The sequence below is a fragment of the Coloeus monedula genome (genome assembly GCF_965178545.1).
Source record: "Coloeus monedula genome assembly, chromosome: 1".
NCBI classification, from domain to species: Eukaryota; Metazoa; Chordata; class Aves; order Passeriformes; family Corvidae; genus Coloeus; species Coloeus monedula.
The window spans coordinates 48,417,757-48,444,074 of record NC_138781.1 but is presented as its reverse complement, the minus strand read 5'-3'; the positions used below and the strand labels follow the sequence as shown (position 1 = coordinate 48,444,074).

Sequence of the window (26,318 nt, the reverse complement as noted above, 5' to 3'; positions counted from 1 at the left end):
TATGTCTTCTTTTTAAATGTCCTTATTTTTTAAAAAAATCTCCCTACGTTTTGGTGCAGCTCCATCCTCTTTTCGACATTTGTCTGGAGGAGACTGAAGGCAGAGCAGAACAATACCCAGACACACAAAACATAACAGCATTTAGCAGAGCCCAACTCTAGTCACAAGAGCTTCATGTTCCTGTAGAGGGAGGCAACGAAAAATGGAAGTCAAGGGAACTGAAATTCTCTAATGAATGGATCCAGTCATTTTTTAATCTTTGTGATTGTTTTTTTGGTTTCGTTGGTTGGTTGGTTTTGGGTTAGTTTTGTTTTGTTTTTTTTATTACCTCACTGTTGAGGACAGATGAGGGTATCCTACAGGATGGGCATAGGTTATTGTTGACTTAAAGCAGAATATGGACTCAAAGATGTTAGGAGGTATTCCAGACCTGTCCCTGACATCTGCAGAGCCTGGCTGTTTGTACTCCAGCAAGGGAAAGATTTGACTGTAGAGCTGGTAATTTTGTACTTGTCCATCCAAAGGTAGCTAAAATATCATATATATTGACAGCTCCTTTGCTGTAGATTAGTTTTAATCTTATCCTCTGTGATTATTAGAAACTTGACCTGGTCACAGGTAATAAAAAAAGTGTCAGTGTGTGAACCATGGAGCTCCTAAGTGGTGGCTGGCTTTTTCACCCAGTTTTGCAGGTACATATGCCTGGCTGCAAAAGCCATTCCAGTTCTCTTTTCCAGAGCTCTGGGAGAGAATTCTCCATTTTAAATTTGGACAGCTGTTGTATCTGGCTGCCAGGCAGCCACTAGATTCATGTGGATGATTCATTTTGAACTGGGGTTTTCTCAGACATAGGGCTGACCTCTCTACTCTATTTGAACTAAACACAGCCTGGGCCTTTTCTTTTGCAAATGACAGAGGTTTTAGCCAGCTTGCTTGGAAAGGAAAATAACAAAACCTTTCTACAGTAATAGTGAAAGGGAGAGAAAGATCTACCCCAACTTACCTTGTGATGCTTGGCATTGGGTTTAGGTTCCTTTCCAAGCTCTCTGTTCTCAAAGCAGCACAGATTGTAAGGATGAAGAGCTGCCCCCAGCCACCACAGTCGTTGGTATTAATGAAATGCCAAGAGAACTATAATTCACTGCACAAATGGAGTGTCAATCTTCTTGTTCTGTGGTTGTGCCTACCATTGTACACAAGCATCATATCCTTTACTGGGGATGAGAGTTGCTGCAGCAGGAAGGATCCCATTCAAAATTTCACTCTTCAGAGAGATGACATACAAGAGAGGCCACTTCAGCAATTAAGTGGCTGCTTCACATGTGGCTTCCCTGTAGATACACATCCTCAGGAAAGTTCTAATGATTATTTTTACTTGATTGACTTTGATTTTACTTGATTGCCTATAATTTAAGTAATTTTTCTTTAAAAGGAAATACAACTGAAAGTTGTTTTAATTATTGCACCTTAAATTACAGAAGCAAATATTATGTCAAAAAGGTTAACTTTAGATAAAAATGCCAGGAGTGCAACTGAAGTAATCAAAAATATTCTCTCCTACTAGTCTTAGGCTTAGAAAACTTTGATTCAAGCAGCCCAAGATTTGGCACTATTTGGTTTTGAAATTTTCATTTTACTTCATAAAAAGTGAAGTAAAATGAAAATTTTTCCTTGTTGATGGGCAATGTGACTCATTTGTTTTGGCCATATGCTAAAATATATATGTACACTCCTTAACTATTTTGTATCTTTTCCTTAAATTGTAAAAAATGTCTGTTGAAGAGCTCTGAATTTCTCCTGAATTATGGAGCCATTATGCTTAGATAATGAGTGGAAGTCACAATCTACCTTACTCAACAGGCATTAAACTTTCTCAAACTCAAAAAAAAGCTTTTCATGACAAAATTTGACTTAGGAACACTAAGTCTAACTAATTGACACATTTGATAGGAGTCCCAGAGATAAAATTACTGAGGTAGATTTTAATTCTTGCAGGTATGACTTCTGTCTAGTTGCAAACATTTAATCTGTGTTCGTTTGCAGTATCCAAGTGTAGATGGATTAATTTCTTTGGCTTGCTGTTCCTGCTAGCACTGTTCACACTGTTTTCTCACATAACTGTCTTCTTGCTAGCTGGATAATTCTCCTGCTGGGCAGGATGAGAATTTGCGCTTTAGATCCTGTCTGTATAGAGAAGGCAAACTGCTTTAATGACATTCGTAAAATTAAACCAGTCGTCTCCTAACACACTCCAAAGTCATTAAAAAGCCTGTATTTATAACAGTGGTTCTTTTTAGGTTGGGGGTGCTCTGTGCCAGTTCTTACCAGTGTTCTTCATGGATGTTTTAGTTCAGACAATACAAAAGTGTCTTGCTGGTCAGGGCATGGGTAATACACTCCATTGTGATTTTGTAAGAGCTGGAGCTATCTGAAAAGCTGTAGCTCTTGGTTGCTCTCCAGAAGCCCTGGCTGGAGGGACATCTGCTTCACACCCTTTCAGCTGGGCCTCTAGAAAGTCTCATGGGACAGGTCCCTAATTCCCTGCAGTGAAAGCCATCTGGATTAGCTTACATCTCACCTGGCAGCAGTTTAATCTAAAGTGGACTGACTTTGCCCAAAAAGTCAGGGTAGACAGAAAATCTGGCAGGGTCTGGCCGTAAAGTGATCTAGTAATCTCAGTAAATAAACTAGTATGACTTTTAGTTTTTTGACCCAGTCCAGCTATATCTGCAACTGGATGTGTGACTGCTTATTCTATTTTTCTGTAAGCTTAGTGGATATGGTGAGATATCTGAAATTAATTTTCAATGCTGAAAAAATTTAATTGAAATGACCACATCCCATCGATTCATTCTATATATCCCTGAAAGAGTACATGACCTGTTACTGCTTGATAACTACATTTGCCCAGTAAACATTACTTCAGTAATATGAAGTCAACAATCTGTGAAGTGCTAAACATGTGTCTAACTTTAAAATTTGCCCTTATTAACTACAATAAAACTGGAAAGGTGGCTTACAGTTTTCATACACTGGACAAGATCTGATCACTCTGAGTTAACAGCAGTAATTTTGGATTCTTCTAGGCTTTCAAATTATTGCCAACCTATGGGGTTTAAGATTTTGGAATCCAAAGCATTAGCTTCATGTAATACAGGCACGTGTAAACTACAAAGAATTATGCAAGAGCTTTTTGTCTTGCTTTATAATGTGTAATTTATTGATGACTGAAAATATGTAGAGCTTTTGACATGCCTGTTATGTTCTATTTAGTGATTTTTAGGTGATTTAATTGCACCTCCTTAACATTCAGATTTTTGCTATTTTTACCACCATAGCATCTTTTCATGACTGGGGCGGATTTTTGGTGGTGACTTACATAGAACTCTTGTTCTTTACATTAGATTAAATATATGGTAGTCAAATTATTGCTTTTTATCTTTTGTAGGGCAAATGATGTGCAGATTGCACTTAAAATTTCTTTGCTATTGAGAAGGTTGGGTCCATATTGGTGAGGTCAAACTTGATCCAGGAAGTCTGTTGCTTAACACGTTACCTCGGTAGGAATGAGTTTCATAACATTTGTAGTCTACTAATATATATCCCAAAGCTGTCATGACAATAACAACCAAAAACAAAAACAAACCCCAACATTTCTACTTGCTAGTAGACATGGACAAATGTTTGCCAAAACAGAAAGCTAAAAGAGCTAGAAATTAGTTAAAGGAAAACCCACCATCATTGTATACAAATATAATCTGTAAACCTTCATGAAAATTATATCCAGTACAAAAACATGCTGGAGCTCTTTATATGTGGTGGGATAGTGGGGATGGGGTTTACATGACTTGCACTGAAAGTGTCTTAAATTATTTTCTTCATATTCTTTCAAATTTATAGCAGTTGCTGAGCTTTGGGTACTTCTCACTTGAGTTAGAGTGTGGGGTTTTTTGTGGTTTTGTTTGTTTGTTTGTTTTTAATTCAGGAATCCTCCAGGTACATTTTTATTGTAGCACTGAGTTCTGTTGTAAATTTAAAAAAAATAGGCTTTTGTAGAAAAAAGTATTCACATTTGTATATTTAAATAGTTACCAAGAGAAAAACAAATCTGCCAGTTCTTGCTTTCATTGATTACATAGAGGCTGAAAATTCCCAAGTCACTGTTATATCTCATTAAGTGGAATGATAGAAGCTGTGTGCATCATCATCATCTCTTTGAATACAGTGCTGCTAAATAAAAAGACAAAAATATTTCCTCATTAAGAATTTTAGCTGACTACCTCTTCACAAATGTTGGTTTTTATAATGTATCATTTTTCCTTATTTGTAATTCTTGTGTAAATGAACAGATGGGAACATTTTGCATGTAAAGATTCCGATTTATTTAGGGAAGGGGTAAATGGTGAGTCTTCGTGCTTGTTGATACTTCTAGCATAAGTTTATCAATTCATAATTCAATGTAAATCTCACTTTAAAAGTTCCCACTCTTCCTGTCCTGAGTTATTAGGAACAGATATCCATGTATGTACTACTATGATTTCCTGATTTGATCCAGGGAAAGTTTTTGCAGAGGTGCTGTAGAACCAGGTAGGTGATTGCTTTTCTTCCTACCCCCAGAACAGTGGTTTAGTTTTAAAAGGAAGAAGAAAATGAGTAAGAAAGTAATTGAAGCTGGGAGAAAGAAATTGCTGTCACCAGTGTTATCTTTGCAGACAGATCATTCCTTTTTCTGTAAAAAAAATGACCAATTTTGAGAGGGTTCATTTTAGAATGACACCATTAAAATTGGATTCTTCTGACATTTGGAAGTTCTTTTATCATTGGTTTTTTTGCAGTCCTGATTCTTCCCTGGAAACTTCTGACGTGTTTTTGTCATAGCACTTATGGGAGTGAGGCATGAAGAATAGGGTTTCACCTGAGCTACTCTGGGATTTGGAAAACAACTGTTACGGGGTCTAGCACCTTCTTCAAGCTGCTTTCAGGACAAACTAGCATGATTCAGCAACTGATTTACATGGCTGCACACAGCACCGGTGCAAAATCTGTGATAAGCTGTCAATACCTATCAAGACAGCAATAAATTTGTGTGTTAATGGCCTAGAATTGCAGGGAAATAAGTATTTCCTTTGCTTCAGCATATTCACATGGAAGATACTGTTGTTGGGAATAACAGAAGGATTGAGGGATCCTTATTCCATTAGTAATTACAGACAGTACCCCATTGCTGTGAACAGGCATCTCGGTGTGAGGACACGTTCCTACCACGGAAATCTATACGTGCCCCAGAGGTTGCTGCAGGAGCCAGAAGTAAGACAGTGAAGCCATTCAGGATAGAGAAGAAAGCTTTACACAGCTAGAACTGCATTGGAATGCTAGGTTGTCTGGATGTAATTACTGCACAGGGATTTAGCCAGAATAGCTGTCATATTGTGAAACACGCCACGTGATTTTTTTTATTTTTTTTTTTTTTAATGGCATAAGCAGACATGATTTTGGTTTTTCATCTTATCAAAAACAATGGTTTTTTTGTTTCCACAGTATCCTATGAAGTTGGCTAACAAATTCTTGATGCTTCTGGTATGTTAACATGTACAGCGTAAGAGCAAAAGCTGTTCAATACCATTTAGTTGCTGAAGCTGAAAAATGCAAAGATATTGCTCAGCCTAGTGGAAAAAAATCAAAAATTATCTGAAAAATTGGAGGTAACAAATTTGTCTCATTTGTATTTCTTACTCTTCTCTTTTCATAAAGTGAAAATGCCATACATTTTGTACTAAATGGATGCAACTAATATGCCTGAAGCACTGTGTTCCATATATTTAATAAATTATATTGTAGGTGGCATGTTTGCCTACTTCTGAATTATTCACTACAGCATTTTAGATAATTTAGCTTTGTATCTCGTTTCTAAACCCACTCTTAATAACTTAATATTTCAACCACAAATATTCATCATGTTAAGGATGATTTTAGGGGGAGGGAGGAAAAAGGAAGGGAACAGTGTCTGACATTCCTTTTGAATTTGAAGAATAATTGAAGGTATTGTATTGTCTCACACATGCCAGAACTGTCTTGTGGATCCTCAGCTATTATGTGCTGGTGTATTTCTAGTTATTTAAATCAACAGTTGAAGATCAAGCCCTAGTTATCCTGGGATCCCACGTGACAGAAACTTGAAAAACAGAAACAAACTGAAAATAGCTGGGTTTATAGGCTTGACTTGGAGATAAAGTAAAGGTGATGGAAACATGGCTTTTCTGACTGAACATAGAACTAGTAGTGATGGTAAGAGACAAAATGAGTCATCCTTACTAAATGTGGTGAGATTCCTCGTGTCCTCGCTGTTTTTTGTCAATTTAGAATGGGATAAAGGAAAGAACTGTTCAAGCAACAGTAGCTCAGCCTTTTTATTTGTGTCCCGTTTTTAATTTACCATTGTAAATGCCAGTGAAATGAGTACTAGTATTGTAATATCTGGAGAAATATAGTTGGGTCTTGAAACTCTCTGTGCTTGTCCGGTATTTATCCAAGTGTATCCTACCTGTGCTGTAGCATGGGAGCCAAGACTTTGTGTTCAGCCCTATGCTGTAGTTCTTCCTCAGAACTTGTACTTTATGGCCAAAATGGACGCAATTTCAAATGCATTTGTGTGTCTGCCAGACTCAGCCTCTCTTAAAATGCCTTTTTTGAAATGCTTGAAAATTGTAGGAAGGGCAGTTTTCTCCTCCCAGAAGCTGAAGTCTGTAGGGCTTGTGATGTGTTTGAAGCAGTTTTGTACTGATTTTAAATGTTCTGACTGATAAATGCATCAATGTGGAAGATGAAAGTTGAGTTGGGGAAATAGCCATGAAGGGCTCTTGTCTGTCATTCAGATGAGCAGTGTGGGAAAAAAAAGTTTAAAGGGGAGTTTTTGGAACTTACAACTCAGTAAGACATTGGTTTCCCTTCCTAAATGACAATTACCCTTCTGAAATACCTATTACATAAATCTTTCTATATAAAATCTAGGGTTCCAGGCATCCTCTTGATTCCATCATGAGCCTGTGATTGTTCGGCTTGTACACCAGTACTCCTAAGCTGCAAATGTACAACCAACAGGTTGTGCATGCCATTTTCAGACTAATATATTTGTCTACTTTTAAAGTTGCAGCAGGCATCTTAATGTATAAATTTTGCTTTCTACTATTTTTAATCTTTTATGTGACTGTGAATTGATGACTGGCTAAAAACAATGTATGATACATTTGAAGATAAAATGGACAAAAAAGTGGAATCACTCATTTCTACCACTTTATGGCCTGACAGACTCAACAGAAGGAAAAGTAGTAAAACCCATGCTTTTATCAGTGAGGTGGGTGGATCAGACCCTGAACACACTGCAGAAACAGAGTAATGAAAGAAATCTGTGCTGATCTTTACCAGTTTTCTGGTAGTAAATGCACTTTTAAAGTCCCTGTCAGCTGGGTCTCGCAGAATAGAAGTGCCATTGCAAAGCAGACAGGGAAATCTTTCTGTGTCAGAATGGTGAGTGGAGCAGGAGACATTGCAAAGGTGATACTGATAAAAGAGCATAGCAGAAGGGAAGCATTTTTTGATGGGGACATATTCTTGGGACTTCTGAGCAGCTTCTTTGGTGTAGCAAGGCAAATTTTCATGTCTAAACCATGAAACTTGTTCAAATGTATGTTTAATTCAATCCAATCAGATAATTAGCTGGGTTAATGACTATTTTGGGCAACTGCAATTCTTCATGTACTGTGTGAAACTGAACATCTGAAATATGTATGTGCATGTGGAAGCTAACGAGCTCTGATTACATTTGGTATGTTCATTCATTAATTCCATAGATGAAATTCATAGGTTCAGAACGTAACAAAAAATGTACCTGAATTCCACAAGATGAATCTGTTTATTTTCATATAAAATTTTATCTGAGGCCCTTTGTGTTCAGGAGTCCACAAGACCCAATAGACTTAATACAGCAATTTAGTGTGGTAGTTTTTTTCTCCTTCTGGTGGTTTATTTTAAATCGTTCTGCAGCTGTTGTATAAATAGGTGTTTTGGTATCTGTTCGCTCAAACATCTGTATTTTTGTGTACTTTTAGTCTGTAGTACCTCCAAGGTGTCTACCTGCCACGAAAGACATGGGTGTCTGTGCTTCTAAAGCATTCAGCCTTTGGGAAACTCCATTCCATAGCTGCAGAAGTGAATTACTGACATTCCAACTTCATAGTGTCTGTATTTGGTTTTAGAGTTCTTCAAGGCATGGGCCATTTCCTTGTTAAGAGTTTTCAGCTCAGCAAAAAGAGCTCTGTTGCTGGACATTCTTTGACACAGCAGGCTGCCATGGTGCTCATCAACACTGGGGAACTGATAGCCTTTGTAAAGGTGCTCATTGAGTGATCTTGCTCTCTTTTTGCAGAATCATGTAAACCCAGCGATGGATTTCACGCAGACCCCTCCTGGAATGCTGGCGCTCGACAACATGCTGTACTTTGCTAAACATCACCAGGATGCTTACATTCGGGTAAGGCTTCCTCTTGTCATGGAGGTCTTTGCAGTTGCCTGTTCACAGTGACTATGTCCTATTTACAGCTGACTTTCAAGAGGAGGTTCAAAATCCCCATATCATTAACAACAAACTCTAGGAAGACAAACCACATGATGCTACAACATGACATGTCTGTAAAAGCTCTGGGAGAAAGCTGTAGATGTGTCTTGTCTGCCATTGCCGAGTCAAATAGTCTAGGTATTACTTTTTGCAAATACTCCTTTTTGCTTAGGCCTGCAAAGAGAAGAGAAATGAGCCTGTGCCTTTGTCAGATGCATAATGGATGACCATAAACTAAAGGAGTAATTATGCAGAATTCTCTGACCTGCTTCAAGCCTACCAAAAACTGACAGGTTTTTTTGTGGAAAGGAGGCTTTGACGATCAAATGCCTTGATAGGTGACTGTGTTGGCAGTGTCCTGAGGGTTAAGATGCTTCCATTAAAACTACTGCTGTAGGTGAGGTAATGCTTGGAGTAAAATATGCATCATGATTCACTTGTATAACCCGTTCCTGCCCCCTGCCCACTCCACTTCCTACATCGGTTATTTCAAGGGTAATTAGAGGGGTTATGGGTTGCATCTGTACAAGAAGAAGCATACAACTGGATAATACCTGCCTCCAAAGAGAACAACTTCTCCTGAACTTTATTGCAATCAAGTATTTTCCCAACATAAACCTAGCAAGCACAGATGGGAGTGGAGGAAACTCCAGAAAGTCAATGTCTGGATTTTGTAGGGATGGTTTAAGTCCTCAAGAAAACGCATACATGCAGACCTGCTTAGAGAAGATTGTGTACACACACCAGTCATTTCCTCTAAAAGTCAAGAGTGAGCTTTTAATATACATTATCATCTATTTTCTGTTAAAAGTAAATTGGTGTCAAAGCTCTAACAGGTTTGCAAGGGGCCTGCTGAAATCCATGGACAAAATACTAGATGATGAGATTGTAGGATTTGCTCTTTAAATGGATCTTTCTCCTCAGTCTGAATCTAGCAATAACTCTTAAAAAAGGCACTGTGGTAATATGCAATAAAACAGTACTTATCAATCCTTATAAATCCCTGAAATGAAAGGATATCTCAGGTAATGAACAAAGAACATGTTTTCTGGATAAACTATGCTGAAGTGTTTTTGTTTATAAAAAGAGAATTGGTTACTGTTTCTCATTAAAATTTTATAAGATCTGGACTGTGTTACTTCTTACTTCTTCTGAAAATTGTAAGTTTAGAGAATTAGAGGTAGCCAGTGCTTCCAAATGAGTCAGACACATTTTAAAGAAGCTTGAAAAATTTGAAAGGGGACAGAAATTCTGTTGAAATAGAGCTTTCATTGGCATCTCTCAATTTTTTCTTATTTTTTCATGTTCATGTTGCAAATGCTGTCTTAAAAATTGGATTCAGTGAAGCACGTAATTAGCCACTTTTTGGAAAGGATTTTGCTGCTGGCTCAGCCTTGTTTTTATAATGCAGTATTTTTGCTGCTGCATTACTGAGAATTTTTGTCGTTTTGAGCTGCCTGTTTTTGTTCCTGCATGGTTCCTGTTAGGCGAGTGCCTGAGTGCTTCATGTATTTCCCTCCTGAGAAAGAGTACACATCCACTAGAAGTGCCTTTCGGAGGCACTCTCAGATTCAATTGCTTGCCTAAAGCTGCTTTGGGGACTGTAAATGTGCTTTGGGAGTATGTTAGTCTATCCACCACTCTGAGGAGTTCTGCTTAGTGTTTATACAGCATTGCTGGCACAGTAGGAACACCTCTGAGATGATGGTGTTGTGCAACTCCTACAGTGCTGATAGTCTTTGATTGCAAAAGACACCTACTTTCTATCTCTTCATCTCCTTGACTTACTAACAGGTGTACCGTAGTTTCCTGTGGGCCCTGATGTGCCTGTTCCTTTTTCGAGTTCCTTATTTTATATCTAACACTTCCTTTCCTTCATGGCCTTCAGCTCCCAAAGCTCCCACAACACCAATTTGCTCTACTTGTACAGCCTGTTGACCTTGCTTATTTTTTCAGATGTATTTCTACTCCTGTACCCTAATAAAATTCCTCCTGTGGTCGAGCTAAATTTTCCACAGGAAATTGTTAGCTATACAATCAGCTATACATTTGCAGCTTGAAAAACTTGTTTGACAGGAGCTCTTCTCTTTTCCTTGTTGATACTAGGAAATAGTTTGGTTCCTAGGAGGAGAGATTATTTTCAACTTGGCTCTTTGCAGTGCAATTGATTCCTGTGCCATGGGGTCAATTCCTAAGCCCCAGATACTATCTCTGCTATGCAGTAATTAGAAATTGAGGCTGAAAATCAGAGCTGGTTTGGAACGAACTGGGAATATCTGAAGTTTTCCTTGATAGAATGTGGTGTATTAAGCAGAGACGCTATCAGGAAGTCATAATGGTTTCAGTGAGTGTATTGGCAGTGCTGCATTTTAATGGGCAGCACAGTTCCCTGCAGTCTGACCTGTGACTCTAAGGATGCCCCAGCTGCATGACCCTTAGTTCTTGCATTAATGAAAATAATGGATAAGCAGAAGTTAGGAGAGAATACAGTCAATGGGTAATCTCTTCCCTTTTCAATCCTTGTTCTGCCTCTCATAAGAGATTCTGCATAGAAGTAATTTGCATAATAAATGGATTAGTTGGATTGGAAGGATATCTGAAACTGAAGTGTCCTTTTGGGGGCTGGCAGTGGGGCTTCAAAGACCAGTAGAAAACTAATGTACTTTAGCACACTAAAGTAGGAAGAGTAAATACAATTGCAATTTGTTAAAGAACATGGGTGTGAAAGCACTGGAGCAGATGGGTAACACTGCATCTTGAAAGCAAAAGGCATTTCAGGGTGAAAATATGGGTGGCACACGGTGAAGGAGGAAACAAAAATAACCACACTTTCCCCCCCTGTTTTTTTCTTTTTTACCTCCTTCCCCACAATCCACTTCTTTCATTCACCTTTTTCCCCTTGTGTACTTATTCCTGAAAGTGCAGTAATATGTTTTTTTTATTTGCTGTCTTCCTTCAGATAAACACAGTGTTTATACAAACTTTGAGTTAATAGATCTTGAATCTCAGGGTTTCGTTTGCCGTACGAGATGACTGGAGCCTCCAGTAGAAAGGTTGTTTAGTGAATAGGAAAAAAACATGTTCTCTTTGACTGTGTGGTGTTGTTAGCTATCATTTGGATTTTTTAAAAGTGTCCTATTGAATTAGTTTCCTGTTGAGTTATCTTTTCTTTCTCTTTTAAATTTAATTGTCAGGTGCTATCAGTGACTGATATGCAGCGGGGTTTTTTTTCATGTTGCACTTAAATAATCAATCATTATCATCAGAGGCTTGGCTTTTAAAAGGTGATGACTTAGTATATGGAATGCTTTGATGGAAGTAGTGTTGAATCTCTGCAAGAAATTTTAAAATTTTCCACAGGAAATAATTGGCAGCTTCCCAAGCTCCATAATTATAGGACAGCCAGAGTGTATAATTAAATTTAACAGAGAAGAAAATGATTGGAATAAAGCTTTGTGACAGATAATTTTTTTGTTCTTTTGTAGCAGACAAGTCACATGTTACCCCAGTTTCAATTTACTCCTTTCCAAAACTACTTCAGCTTCACATTCCACTAATTTTAAAAATAAAACTATAAGTTACCATTGAAGACAGACTTTATTCAGTATAGACATCTTGAAATTTTTCTTACTGATAACTTGTAACAATGTGCCTTTTAATTTTTCTGGAGAAAAAAAATTCTCATTCTAATGAATTTGGTTTTGAATGACTGACAAATTGGTGGCTCGTCTATATTTTTCTTCTGTGTTTCTGACCAGCTATATTGTAGCAGGACTCACTGCTGCTTTGGGGTCAGAGTCTGCCTTGAGAAGACACATACTGTGTCTCATCATTTTGCTTAAGCACAAGGGATTGGTGCTTCAGGCAGAAAATGCACATAAAATTAGCAGCTTTGTGTCTGAACATTGGCTGGTCACCTATCTTGGGTTCATTCCAATTGGCTGCCTAAGTTTATGTCCAGTTCTTTGCCCTTTATTAGATTAGCAGACTCTTCATTTGTAGGAAGAAATATCATTTTATTCTAGTCTGAAATTCAAGTCTCATCTGCAGAAGAAGTTTATGCCTGTTCCCACTGATTTTATCTATTTGATACAAATATTTGTTTGATACTGAATGCAAAATTTTCCATATAAAATATTATCACCAGGGTGGGAAAGCAGTGTTGAAATCCATGCTGAAAATTTTGGCTTATCAATCCCTTGGTGTATTTTATAATGGATCCAATGCTACTACAATTTTGTGAGCGACAGGTAAGATACTTAGTGGTATGCTCTTAGATTCTCTGTCCTTGCATTTAAATTTTTTTTTTTTAAGTTATTAAAATGTTTCAAATAAAAAACCCAAAATGTGGACTTTGGTTGCACCAAGACTTACTTTGATTACCTGAAAATTAGAAGCTGACTTGGTTTTTGGTCAGTAGTAGAAAATCCCCCTTCCCCTGAATTTGCTGAGCTGGTGATTTGGTTATTCACACAGTTATAGTGCAGGGACACTTCTTCCCCAGCAGCTACATTTGGGGAGGCTGAGGAGGGAGCTCTTTTGCATTTGAAGCTTTCAGAAATCAGAGAGGAGGAGCAGGTGCTGTTTGCAAGTGCCAGTGATGCAGGCAGGAAGATTGCTGGCATCCTGCAGAGACCTTTCAGAACTTCAATGGGTTGAGTCACAGTCAGACTGTCTGCCGTATACTTTCTAACCCATGCAGTTGTTGTATAGGAGGCTGCCTACACATCCTTCCGTCAATTCACAAAGTCTCCTCGTGCCTACTCACTCTATCCTGATCAGATACAAGGAATCCAACATGTAACTTCAGCATTTTCTGAAATAAAATTAAGCTTGATTTCTGCCATAGGGAGAGGGATATAATTTATTTTTGTTCTGTAGAAGGTAGAGAGAAAAGTGAGCTTTTTCACATGAGTCTTCCAGGTGAGCGCGTGAAGGAATGCAGTTTTCTAAGAGACCTAATTGCCTAAGCCAAGTTCCCTCCCTATTAATGTGTTCTTGTCTTTCCTCTGCCAAGCTTTCCATTCTCTGTTCTTACCATCCACTCGGTCTCTAAGGGTCTTTTTGCCTCCCTTTTGTTCCTTCCCAAATATCACACAGTGTTTCTCCTTTACATGCCCTGAGGGCCTCGATCACTGGCGGCAGAATTGAGATGGTTCCCTCTGCAGTTCGAGAGGCAAAATCCTGGAGTGGCTGTTAGCAGCATAAATGCAAAGTTAGCACTGAGGAAGACAATTGTAAGAGAGTCATGGCACTCTCTGCACAGCCCTGTGTGGAATGTACAGGGGGATACATATGGTATCTTATAGTCCTGCATGTGTTCAGATCACTCTCCACCATTCATAGCACACCTAAACCTTCCCAAGTTTATGGAAGCTCTTGTCTAAATGATGTAATGATCCAAAGAAATTGTTGCAAGTCTAGCAACTGTCTTCAAAAGGTTTTGAATCACACCATGTGTTGCAGCAATAGCATATAAAGATTGGCCTAGTTTTTGTGGAGCCACAGTCCCTCCACCTGCAAAGTTGAGATGTGGATACATGAGGAGAGAAAACCAGCTCTGGATTGTCAAAGGTTTTCCCGTTTACTCCATGTCCAGGGGATTTGTGATGTGAGTCTGGCTGCTGATGTGCTGTAAAGGTTGATGTTTTTCTCATTTAGCCATACCACAATAATAGTACGGCATCCATAGGGCCTGTTTTACATTATGAAAGAAAAGAAAATTCAAAACTTTGCTATATTCTGCAGATACTGCAGTTTTCTACCTTCTACCTCTGCCATTGGTGAACAAGGTGAGACCTTCAGGAAAAGCATTGCTGCCTTATATTCGTGGGAGGGAGAGGGAGAGGAATACCTGGCTGGTGGTTTTCAAACTGGACCAGTTCAACGCCAAATCCCTCTCACATACCTGTGACTGTGCCAAGTGAAGAGCACATCCTGGTGCTGTTCTGAAGATGAAAGGGCAACGGACCCTTCTCATCTTGGGCCTTACCATCAAGCTTTACAATTATTTGGTTGGTTCTTCATAGAGTGACAAAGAAAGGAGGAAGATACAAGACAAACCACTGCATATTTATCTTTAGATGGAAAATAAAAATTACAATCATGCTTCATGCTAAGGTGTTTGTGTGAGGAATAAAATTTACTGCTAGGTGAGCACCTGCAAAACCATGCATATTTAGCATGAGATAGTTTGGCACTAAATTTGTTTTAAAAGTAAAACTTCATTATAATTTTCCAGAAAAAACCCCAACTTTTGGAAATGTTAAGCCATCTCATGGTCAGTGGCTCCTTTCTTCTTATTTTTCAATATCTGTAGAAGGTCTCAACTTTTCTTTCAGATCTTGGTTTAAATTGCAATTCTAGTGTCTTCCAGAGGCAGGCAGAAATAACTGTTGCTTTATTTTAGCTTTGCCAGGAGAAATTTCTATATTGACTCCGGAACATCAAGGAAGAGTGAGATAAGGGAGAGAGGAAGCACGGGAAATTAAAAATACAGCATCAGAGGGGACAGTGCAGAGTGAAGGATGTTGGAAGAAGACTGTTGCTGAAGCAAATGACAAGCTACCTTAGGAAGAAAGCAAATTTGGTGATGAGGATGAATGGAAACTGAGTCTGTCTGCAGGAGAGTCTCTTACCCTTCTCAGGAAGCATATCCTAAGGACTTGCTTTTTAAAGTTACCTAAAGCACCTAAACAGGGAATGGTGAAGCCTACTATATGTGATAAGTAGGCTTAGGAAAAAGAAAAGCACTGTCAAGAAAAGGAAGAGAAACCCTGCATTTTCTGGGTATTTAAATGCTGCTTGACCTTTCATTTTGGGTTTAAGGAGGTTTTTATGATCTCTACTAACTAGCTCTCTGAACCTCTTGATATTAACCTGCAGCAAAATGCTACAAAGCTTGTTCTCTATTAAGACAGGATCATTTTACAAAATTGATCTGTGGAAATGCTCCTTTTTAATAGTGCAGCAATATTCGTTGAATTGCCTGCTGTGGGACTTATTAGAAGTATTAATGCAGCTACAGTGGATCTTGCCTTTCAGTTCTGTATTTATTTCCTAATCACAATGAATCTCTGTTTCATTGCCAAGCTCTGATTTTGGCTCAGGGATCTGAGAATTACATCTGCAGTTGCCATGGGCAATATGCTTTGAGACAATTTCATCTTTAATGTGAAGGATTAAGGGACTGGCTAAGCCGATATTTCTTCCCAGTGAAGGAGAAATATTTCTGTCTCATCGTTTCAGCCTCCTGGATTTTGATGAGGAAGCTTTTGGAGATACCTGTCTTCAAAATTTTGCCTTTTGTCAGTCATTAACTCTTAGTTGCAGGTATAAGCTTCATTACTGAACCTGATACAGATTTTTAAACCCCTGATAGTCAAGTGTGGAAAATCCTTCACTTAGTCCACTGCCTTCCTGAGGGTCTATTTTGAGCTCCTGAGGTAGTGACAGACTCAATGAATAATTCAATGGAAAATCATAAAGGCACACTGCCATAAATTTAGAAAATCTTTTTGATTTTGAGGTTGGTGTCTTGTTAGGAGTTTTTTTGCTGCTGGAGAATTTGCATTATTCCTCTGTGATCTTGGCATGATACTTAAATTTACTTGATTTTAAACTCAAAAATAACTTTAAGTATATTTATTTACTTATGTTGCATATTTATATTTTATATATTTATTTTCTTTATTATAAGTTTTATTTATTTTTAGAAAACAAAAATTAGATTTAAAAACAAATTTTTAAATCTATTTTATGGCCAGGCCATGAGTAGATACCTTGTTGAATCTCACAGTTGTCCTCATCCCATCCATCCAGTCTGTCGAGATCCTTCTCCAGAGCCTTCCTACCCTCCAGTAGATCAGCACTCCCATCCACCTTGGCATCATCTGTGAACTGACTGAAGGGGCACTTGATCCCCTCATCCAAATCACTGACAGAGATGTTCAACAGCACTAGGCTCAATAGTGAGCCCTGGGGTACACCACTTGTGACTGGACACCAGCTGGATTTAGTTCCATAGATAGATGGATGCATATAGTAGGTAATTCAAAATAAAAACTGTACAGAACTGTATTCTACTACAAATACTGTCTATTTCCGTGCCTTAACAGGCTACAGAGTTGCGTCTGTAGAACTGTCAAGAAAATGGGTAACAATGATTTCTTAAACATTTCACCTCCTTACATTTTTAAAAAGCATTTTTAAACCTCTTCCTTTCTCCTCTCTGCTAGTCAATTCATCTAATTCTTCATTTTCTTTGTATTCTATGCTTCTCTCACTCACTTAATCTTTTTTTCTTCCATTTCTGAGCTGCTGTTGTTTTGTTCTTGTTTATTTTTTAAAGAACATCACTCAGACTTTTCCTGCCTGCCCTCTCTTTTCTTTTGTTTTTCTATTAAGATTTTTGTCTGGACTTTTTTGCTTTCCCTTAAAGAAAAAAAAATGCTGTTGTTGAACATTACACATTATGGTGGATTTTTTTTTTGCCTCATGGTAATGGGCAGTATTGATCAAAGGCACAAGAGGAACAGAAGAGGATCTTCAGAATTTAATACTCCTGTACTGTGAGCTCATTTTGGTTTCTTGACTGTATATCATCTAGAGTATTAGAAGCTACTTTTCCATGTTTGACCTACCCAATTCTGTCACTTCACAAGGACTGAAGAAAGGCAAACCTGGCAGAAGCAGATTCATAGTATCAGAATAAAGGGTAGCCAAGTAGAGCAGTCTCAAGATAGTATTGAAGGAAGACAGGATATGAGCCAGCAGTGTGCCCAGCTGGCCAAAAAGGCCAATAACATCCTGGCTTGGATCAGCAATAGTGTGGTCAGCAGGACCAGGGCAGTGAACATCCCCCTGTACTCAACAGTAGTGAGGCCACACCTTGAATCCTGTGTTCAGTTTTGAGCACCTCACTACAAGAAGGACATGGAGGTGCTGGAGCATGTCCAGAGAAGGGCAACAGAGTCAGGGAAGGGTCTGGAGAACAAGTTCTATGAGGAACAGCTGAGGGAGCTGGGAGTGTTTAACCTGTAGAAAAGGAGGCTCAGGGGTGACCTTATTGCTCTCTACAACTGCCTGAAAGGCGGTTGTACCAAGGTAGGAGTTGTTCCCCTCTCACGAGGAAGAACCAATTGGACAAGAGGAAATGGCCTCAAGTTGTGCTAGGGGAGGTTTAGGTTGGATAATAGGAAAAATTTCATCTTGGGAAGTGTTGTCAACAATTGAAACAGGCTGCCCAGGGGAGTGGTTGAGTCACCATACCTGGTGGTATTTAAAAGGCATGTAGATGAGACACTTAGAGACATGGCTTAGTGTCATAGGTTAGCAAGCATAGTCCCGGAAGGGATGTCCTTGCTGAGGGGTGCTTACAGCTTCCTCTGGGACCTGATAGAACCTATCAGCTGGCCAGTTTGAATATGGAAAATTCTCTAAGCCACTTAAAGTTGTGACCACCTCTGTGATCCACACTTAAGAATAGACAAACTCCCCCCCCAAGCTCTCTCTCGTTTCCGGCGCTGGCACAGGTGGCTGCGGGCCCCGTGTGGGGGCCAGCGGGCCTGGCCAGGCCCTGCTTGGGCCAGGCCGGGCCGGGCCCCGGCTCCAGGATGACCCCCCCAGCCGGGCTGTGGGCAGCCAGAGCGGCTCGGAACCCCCTCTCTCCTCCACTGCGGCCAAGATTTCAGCAAAGCAGCACCGCTGTCCTACAGTGGTCAGGTGACCAACAGCGATAAGCAACATTCCAGCTGCAAGGCCGAGGTGAGATTAACCCTTTTATTTCTGTGAAGAGCTGAAAACCTGAGGGAAGAGAAAGAGGAGATGCTTAAAGCTGAAATTCTGTTGTGAAGCTATGATATATCAGAGTATCCTGTTGTAATTTCATGAAGATATGGGGGGTGGAGTGTTCAACTCGTAAGCAAAAGCACCTGCGCTGAGATAGGCAGATGCTGACACAGCTGTAATTTCATGAGAAGTTTGGACAGGGAGAGATGAACCAGATGAGGACTTTTGCTCCAAACGGGAAAGGAGAAAACCTCAGTCCCTAGAGATGCTCCAGAGATAGTCCTAACGATGAAGATGAGGAAGACCCTTTGCTCCCAGGGAAGGAGAAGGGCCTCTGTTTTTTGTTTCTGAACAGCTCAACCTTAAAATTGTACCCCAAAAAACTTCAAGAGTGGACCCTCGAAAGCAGTTGCAGGAAAAGCTGCAAGTCGGGGGAAAGGACTCACACACAGGCAGAGAGACTCCTCTGCCTAAATGGACTGAACAATATTTGGAAGTGGGTGGCTGTCTCGTGATACTGTTTTCATAGCATGAGCAAGAAGAGACTTCTCTTTCTAAATGGACTGAACAAGGTTATTATGGAAGTGGTAAACAGACTGAACATCTTAAGGGTTGTCTTTTCACATTGTCAGTGGGAGAAGGGAGGAAGGTGGGGGGAGGAGGAGAGTTCTGGAGGTGTGGTATAATTTTTTTCCCCTTCTTTTAGGTCTGTCAATAAACTTCTTTATATTCTTTCAAGTTTGGTGCCTGCTTTGCATTTCTCCTAATTCTTATCTCACAGCAGATAAACAGTAATAAGTATTTTGGACCAAACCACTACACTTAGTTAGTGGTGGACTTAGCAATGCTAAGTTAATGGTTGGACTGGATAATATTAAAGGTCCTTTCCAACCTAAATGATTCTGTGGTGCCAGGAGTTCTACTGCAATGTCCATGGTCTCTGCTTTTAAACATTTATTTTCCCCAAGCAAAATTTCATCACTGTAGCTGCTGATTGTGAAATGTCTGGTGGATCCACTCACTGTGGATTTGTGATGGGGAGGAGGAGGAAGATAATGGGGTGGAGCACTTAATGAGCATTAATGATAGACCTCCATTTAAAGGAAGCTTGTGTGGGCTTGCAACTTCCTCGCTACTTTCCTTCCAATGGTAAAATAACTGTTGTGATAGAAACGTGACTCAAGCCAGGAGTATGCTCTATAGATACAAAAAAGTATTTTCTGTCTTGAGCTGTGTATTATATTTCTTTTCCTGGCATTGTTTTCACCAGTTTATGAAGTGAACATGTCCATTCCGTTCTTATATCTCCTCTGTAACCAGAGTGATAAAGGAAATAACATTAAAATCATGCCCTTATCAGCTCTATTTATAGCATTTTATTTTGGAACAGGATATGAGTCGTGATGTCGTGAAAAGAGTACTACAAATATAATAATGAATGTTGTAAATCTGTTGCCAAGACTAGGAATGGTTTTTTTTCTGGATATTTATAAGAACCTATTTTTTTTCTTTCCCTTTTTACTGTTGCTGTTTCTTGCAGAAGATCCATATCTGTCAAATTTGCTTACGGATATTTAGATGCAGTAAAGGGCTGTCCATCTTCCTTTCTTAAAGAAATGTAACATGGCAGCACTGCTTTATTTTGTACAGCAAATGCTAAAAAAACTGATGCTTGTAGAGAGTGTGTCTGAGGATCATTTCAAGACTGCTTTACATATTGATTACTCAAATTGCCATTTAATTTGCTGTATAGCAATACACAGTGCCTTAACTATTTCTCTGGCATTCTTATTGATTGCTGTAATTCTGTCTTACATTATATGCATATATGGTGTCACCATTAAATATTTATGTGCTCATGAAATGTTAATATGTTGGGTTAATGTGAGATTCAACAAAGTGCATTTGCCAGAAGCGAGCAGGAATACATCCCACTGCTTCCCTTTCCCTCCCCCTTGCCCTTTCAATTTGCCTCTCCATTGATTTTATTACCAGTGTTTCTCTGCTGTATCTAAACCTGTGTCGAAGCAACCCCCTGCTCCAGTATGCAGATTTTATGTTTTATTATGTGAGAGATAAAACAGGGTCATAAAAAGAACAAGAGAAGTGATCTTACGGAGGTATTGAGACACACAGCTTTCTATGGTGTTTGAGCTACTCTGTCATTGCTGCTGCTTTTGGGTGTAGAACTGTAGCACTATCCTCCATGAGAGAGACTGAAGCAGGATGACTCATCCAGAATATAAAGTCATATTCACATGTTTCTTGAACAGTGGCTGCAGCAACGTAAAACAGAAATAGCAGGGGTGTTTCTCTGATTTACTGTTACTCAGAGATGACACGGAGCAATTACGTGTCATTTAAACCAAAACTTTTAGAAGGAAAAGTCCTCTTGGCAGACTCTGGAACATGACTGTAATATTGGAAAAGACCAGTAAAAAATTCGTGGTGGTAAAGTATGTATCATATCCCTAATGACACTTCTGTGGGAAGTGTAAGCAAGCAAAGGAAACATCACCACCACTGGAAAACAAAACCAAGAAAGAGATCATGCTTTCTCATAACACAGAGAGCATCTATCCTTTTACATCCCTGGGTGATGGGTTGGGAGCAGCTAGAGGCTGCCCTTTGTACAGTAGGACTAAAACAGATGCTTGGTGAAGGGACTTCAGCATGTTGTGTGAAGCACATAACTTCCCTGCTTGCCATAGGGTTTTCACTCTTTTCCCACTTGTAACAGCTTCACAGGAAAGGCTTCTAGACCTAAACAGTTAAAACCAAGATCTGGGGAGTGAGGGAAAAGTTTTAGTGGCATCCAGCACTGAACTGCTCCTCCCCTCCTACCTTTCCTCCTGGTTTTAGGTGAAATTCCAGCCTTGAAGCCCTTTGCAAAGCTTTCTTTTCTGTAAAAATTGAAAAATTTAAAACAAACAAGTAAAAACTGCAAACAAGTCCACAATCAACAAAAACAAGCCAAACAAACAAAAACCATGGTGAAGATGGGAGCTAACGAGACAGAAGGAATGCAAAGCAGAGAGCAGTGTCTAAACACCTGTTTGTGAGAAAAATTTAGAGATCCTCTGGGATTCTCTAGTGCTTGGCAAAACCTCTTACCTTTGAAATTCATTTCAAAGGCTACACACCAACTGTTTAGGATGTGGTTTTTGTTTTTGTAAAGTGACAAAGTTTGTTCTGCAAAGAAAATTCTTACTTACAAAAATTTTTTTTGACCATTTCATTTTTTTCCAGCCCCTATTTTGCTCTTTTTTCAGGCTCAGTGAAAACGCTTCAGTGAAATCTATAGTATTTTTATAACTTTCTATTTCTTACTTAGTTGTAGTGCCAGGGAAGACTTTATCTCAACTGTATCAGATATGGCAGAACTTAATGGGTATAAAAATGTGGAAGGAGTTATTTTCTCCCATTTATTTTACAGTGCCACTCAATAGAGAATGCAAAGGCTCTCCTTCAGTCTTTTTTGTAGCATTCATGGGCTTGATACAAGAGTGTTACTTCCCTGAAATGTTTTACACATGCACACAAATTCTTTTCATAATAGAGAGAATGCAGACATTTTCTTCCTTTGTGAGCTTCTGTTTGATTTTAACAATTGAGCCTTCTTTGAAGACTGAATCCAACTATGAAAATTCTGTCTCAGTTTGGTTTTATTGATCCTTCTAGGTGTGTTCATGCCTATCAATAATTTTGCCTAATTTCCTTTAACCAGCACATTTAAAAGGAAACTATTTCTTTCTCTTTGGCTTCTACTTCAGTTTCTCCAAGCCATGGGTGGTGCAGCAACACTGCATAGCAATGGCAAAACTTCCCAGCTGGTCATGGAGCAGCATTGCTTATGTGTTGCTGACTGCCTCAGACACAGAATTGTAGAATGGTTTGGAAGGATCCTCAGAAATCATCTAGTTCCAACCTCTCTGGGCAAGCAAACCTTCCACTAGACCAGGTTACACAAAGCCCCATCCAGCCTGGCCTTGAACATTTCTAGGGATGGGGCATCCACAGCTTCTCTAAGTAACCTGTTTCAGTGCCTCACCACCCTCACAGTAAAGAATTTCTTCCTAATATCTCATCTAAACCTACTCTCTTTCAGTTTGAAGCCATGACATAAATGACATAGGTCATTTAACTGTGGAGGAGACATGAAAATACATTTTCCTAAATTCCACATACAGTTTCATAAACTCAGACTGGTATGTCTTGTAAACGTTGGATGTGGAGAACGGTGTTGCAACTCATGGGTTCTTCAAACTGATTGTTTTCCATTTTGATTCCACCTTCAGATTGTCCTGGAGAACAGCAGTCGAGAAGACAAGCACGAGTGCCCATTTGGCCGAAGCAGCATTGAGCTGACAAAGATGCTGTGTGAAATTCTGAAAGTAGGAGAGCTACGTAAGTTGATCTGTTTGACGTCTAAGAACCGTGGAGTGAGTTCAGTGTCACCTGAGTTTTTTCAGTTCAAGAATTTTCTTTCAAGAAGCATTTCTTGGTATAGTTACACATTGAACACTGGCACTCAGAATGACTGTCTGTTTTCTTTCTCTTGCTAGTTTGTGGCATACCAGGGATGAGGGTGGAAGAGGGGAAATGGGCACCTATTCTTTGACTCTCTTCTATAAGAAGCAGGGAAGCTGCACAGTTTCTAGAGGAGTCAGTTTCCCATCAGGTGATTCAGTGTAGGAGACTTTATGGTTGTTCCATTCCACAACCTTGGCCATAGCTTGGTTTTATATAAGTATCATGGTCATTCTTTGTGGGATTGCTCATCTAAACTGACACATCTCATTTTCTCTTAGATATCTGAAGCTCTATTTAACTATCAGGTGCTAGATGTACATTTACTCTAAAAGTGTGATATGAAATCCTGTATTTTAATACAGAGTAAACAAGCTGTCTTTGGCTTCAATTACAGTCCTTTGACAAATCGTTAGATACTATCAAACAGAAGAGCATGTCTGTATCTTCATTAGTCTAGAGTGTTGGTGTTTATCAATATGTATAAACTTCAGTTACCCATCAGTAATTTGGATCCAGCTGCAATCTGTTTTGGCAAGCTTTACCAACAAGTTTTGTTTTCTCCTTGCAGAAGCAGGGGGCACAACTGAGATGCTTTACTTCCCTCGGAGACATCTTCCTTTCGAATTTTTTTCCCTTTATAAAGATCTTTTTCTTTTATCTTTACACCCAAGTCCATGAAATGTAATGAGAGAAGAGCAATGTAAAAGGCAGCAAGAGAGCCCACAAGTATCATTGTTCCTAGTAGCTCTGCAACAGGCATCAAAAGCTGTTTTAAAAGTATGATTTGGCTGTTGATACACTTGAACTTTTTAAATGTAATGTCTTGAGAGAATTCATTGACCAAAGGAAAAATCTGTCTCTGTGCAATGGTCCAGGATAAAACCTGTATATTTCTTGCAGCTTCCAAACTTATATTTGTGTTTGACAGACCCAGATAAATGAGATAATATTGGCTTTTGAATACCATCCTAAGTAAACCAGAGTTATTAAGGACCACATTCACTATGTCTATAAATAAAGAGTTTAGCAACTATTTTAGATGTTTGGCAATGATAGTGTGTTGTATAAGGTTCAGACTGTAGCAGACACGACTCTTTAAAATAACCTTACTGCTGCAGTTGAGGTGTCTAATGCTAAATCACGCATGACAGATCTGTCTGAATTTTTCTGCTGGTAGATGTAGGAGGGACATATGATCTCAACAAAGCTGTAAGCCTACTTGAAATAAGTGCTAAAGATCAATTTTATTTTTACAAATGCACAGAAAAATATCTGAAATCCAAAGAACAGCTTTGTACATGGTGTTTTAATGCATGTCCCATCACTCCATGGGACTTTCACTGGAATTTGTTGCTAAGAAAGATTATTGGTCTAGAGGTTAGCCAGGTGTCTCAGATTTCCTTCTTGCTGTATCATAAGTCATTTGATAAATAAACTTCTTTTATTGCCACAGACAGGTTTGTCATCTGTATGCAGGAGGCTGTATGTACCTGATTTGCCATGTATGGTACTGCTTGTCCTGATTGCTTGTGACTTCTGAAGATAGCTCCTTTCATGTTTTAACTTCTTCCTTATCTGTTTTTTTTTAAAGTGGGGACTGTGAATAAAGTAAGAGGATTTGGAGCTCAGTTACCATATGTAGAAAATATCTTAGTTTTAAGAACAACTGAATTGTTATATTTTAAATCTGTTTTTTGTTTTGTTTGTGGGTTGGTTGTTTGGTTTTTGTTGGGGTGGGGGTGGGGGGTTGTGTGTGGTTTTCATTTGGTTTTTTGTTGTTGTTGTTGTTAGAGTAGCTCTATGGTTTGGAAGTGTGGGATTAGAAAGAAAACTGAAAAGTTCCCTGAGGATGATTCTACCTAAGGGGGTGTTACCTGCTAGTGTTCAGAAGCCACTTGTTTTGGGGTTGCAAGTCTCTGGCATGCTTGGTGTGCTGATGTGCATCAGGCTCCTGTGGTGGTCATTTAGAGGTGTGGGATGTTGTAAATGTTATGATGCTAAGGAGAAGTGTACTGGTGCTTCTATTGATAGAAGCCAGATGTAGCACAACTGACTTCTGTAAAGTCATGCTGATCTACACCCACAGAACATCTGTCTCTGGATGCAGCAATAGGACTGTGTCATGGCCTTATATTCACAGGGAATAGAGCTAAGGTTATTTCTAACTCATCTTGACAACTCACCTGTTCACCAGTGTATTTCCTTAATGGTTTTGTTTATGTAGAACTCTAATTGTCATTTTAGAAGGCTGTAATAAAATGCACCTTTAAAATAATGTCCCTAAAATAGAGTTCTTGGAAATGGCTGTCACAGATGCACATCTTAAATGACCTGTGATCAGCAGTATATTTTGATAAGAAATGCAAACTAGAACTGACATCTCAGGAGAATGTACATTCATGTTTAATCTTCACTCAAGATTAAATTCTGTATTACTGAATAGGATTGGACATCTTAAAAATCAGTAGTTATAGTTCAGGGCAAAGATGTCCCCATTAATTTGTATATGGTAGGTTTCAAAATATGTATTTAAGGCTGCCCATGTTTCTCCAGATACTCAAAACTCACCATTATTGCATTGCAACACAGAACTTTTTTTCCTAACAGTTTTTGAATTGTATAATTTAAAAGCCACAATAAATGACCTTTTGCTCATGAAATATTCAGCAGTAGAAACTTTTTTAAAGTGCAGAGTAGAAAAAAGCTGCTAGACTGTCCATTATTTATGAAGAGCACTTTAATGCTGATTATATTCCCTGCGCTCTGCTGTATTAAATACCCTTGGGCAACAAGAAGACATTTTGCCATTTCTTTTTGGTCTTCTCAAGCGCACATTCATCCCAGCAAGAACTCACAAGACAGTGTTAAAGGCATGCCATTCTACTTTTGTATGTCCACAAGTCAAGGTTTTGGACTTCTTAATTCTTTGATTTTGTCCGTGACTTGAAAATTCATCTCTTTTTCAGCAAAGCATTTAAGTGTATGTTTAGATCCTGTGTAAATAGAGAAAGCTCAAGTGCAAGCTGTGAGTTGAGCATATGGTAACTGCTTTACAGAGGTGGACTTGCAGAGTAGAGGAGGTAAAACTCAAGAGGAAGGTTGGTGTAGTGTTTTAGTAACATGGAAGCTCGAATGCAACATATCCATAAGCCTCGTCACTAAAACTTCTGAATCAGGAAAGAGTGGGATATTTAACTATAAATTTTTTAATCTTGTGCTACTGTTGCTGTTAAAAAGGCATTGAATAGAATGTCTTCAATGAGTACTTGCCCAGGCACTCATCTTAGCAAACTCTATAGTAATTCTGATTTCTGCAGTAATAGCTTCCTTTGTATATCTTGGTTAACAAGAGGATTTTCTTTTTGTCCTCTGTGTCATGGAGATG

At 39.0% G+C, this 26,318-nt stretch overlaps 1 protein-coding gene across 2 annotated transcripts in view; it reads left to right on the top strand.

Moving 5' to 3' along the window:
* The window catches only part of ELMO1 (engulfment and cell motility 1), a 305,477-nt gene that overhangs the window by 134,026 nt on the left and 145,133 nt on the right, over window positions 1–26,318 (top strand). For both annotated transcript variants that reach the window (XM_082295294.1, XM_082295295.1), the window contains exons 15-16: window positions 8,423–8,527; window positions 22,699–22,807. In XM_082295294.1, the coding sequence (XP_082151420.1) occupies window positions 8,423–8,527; window positions 22,699–22,807 (214 nt within the window). The remainder of the gene's footprint in view (window positions 1–8,422; window positions 8,528–22,698; window positions 22,808–26,318) is intronic.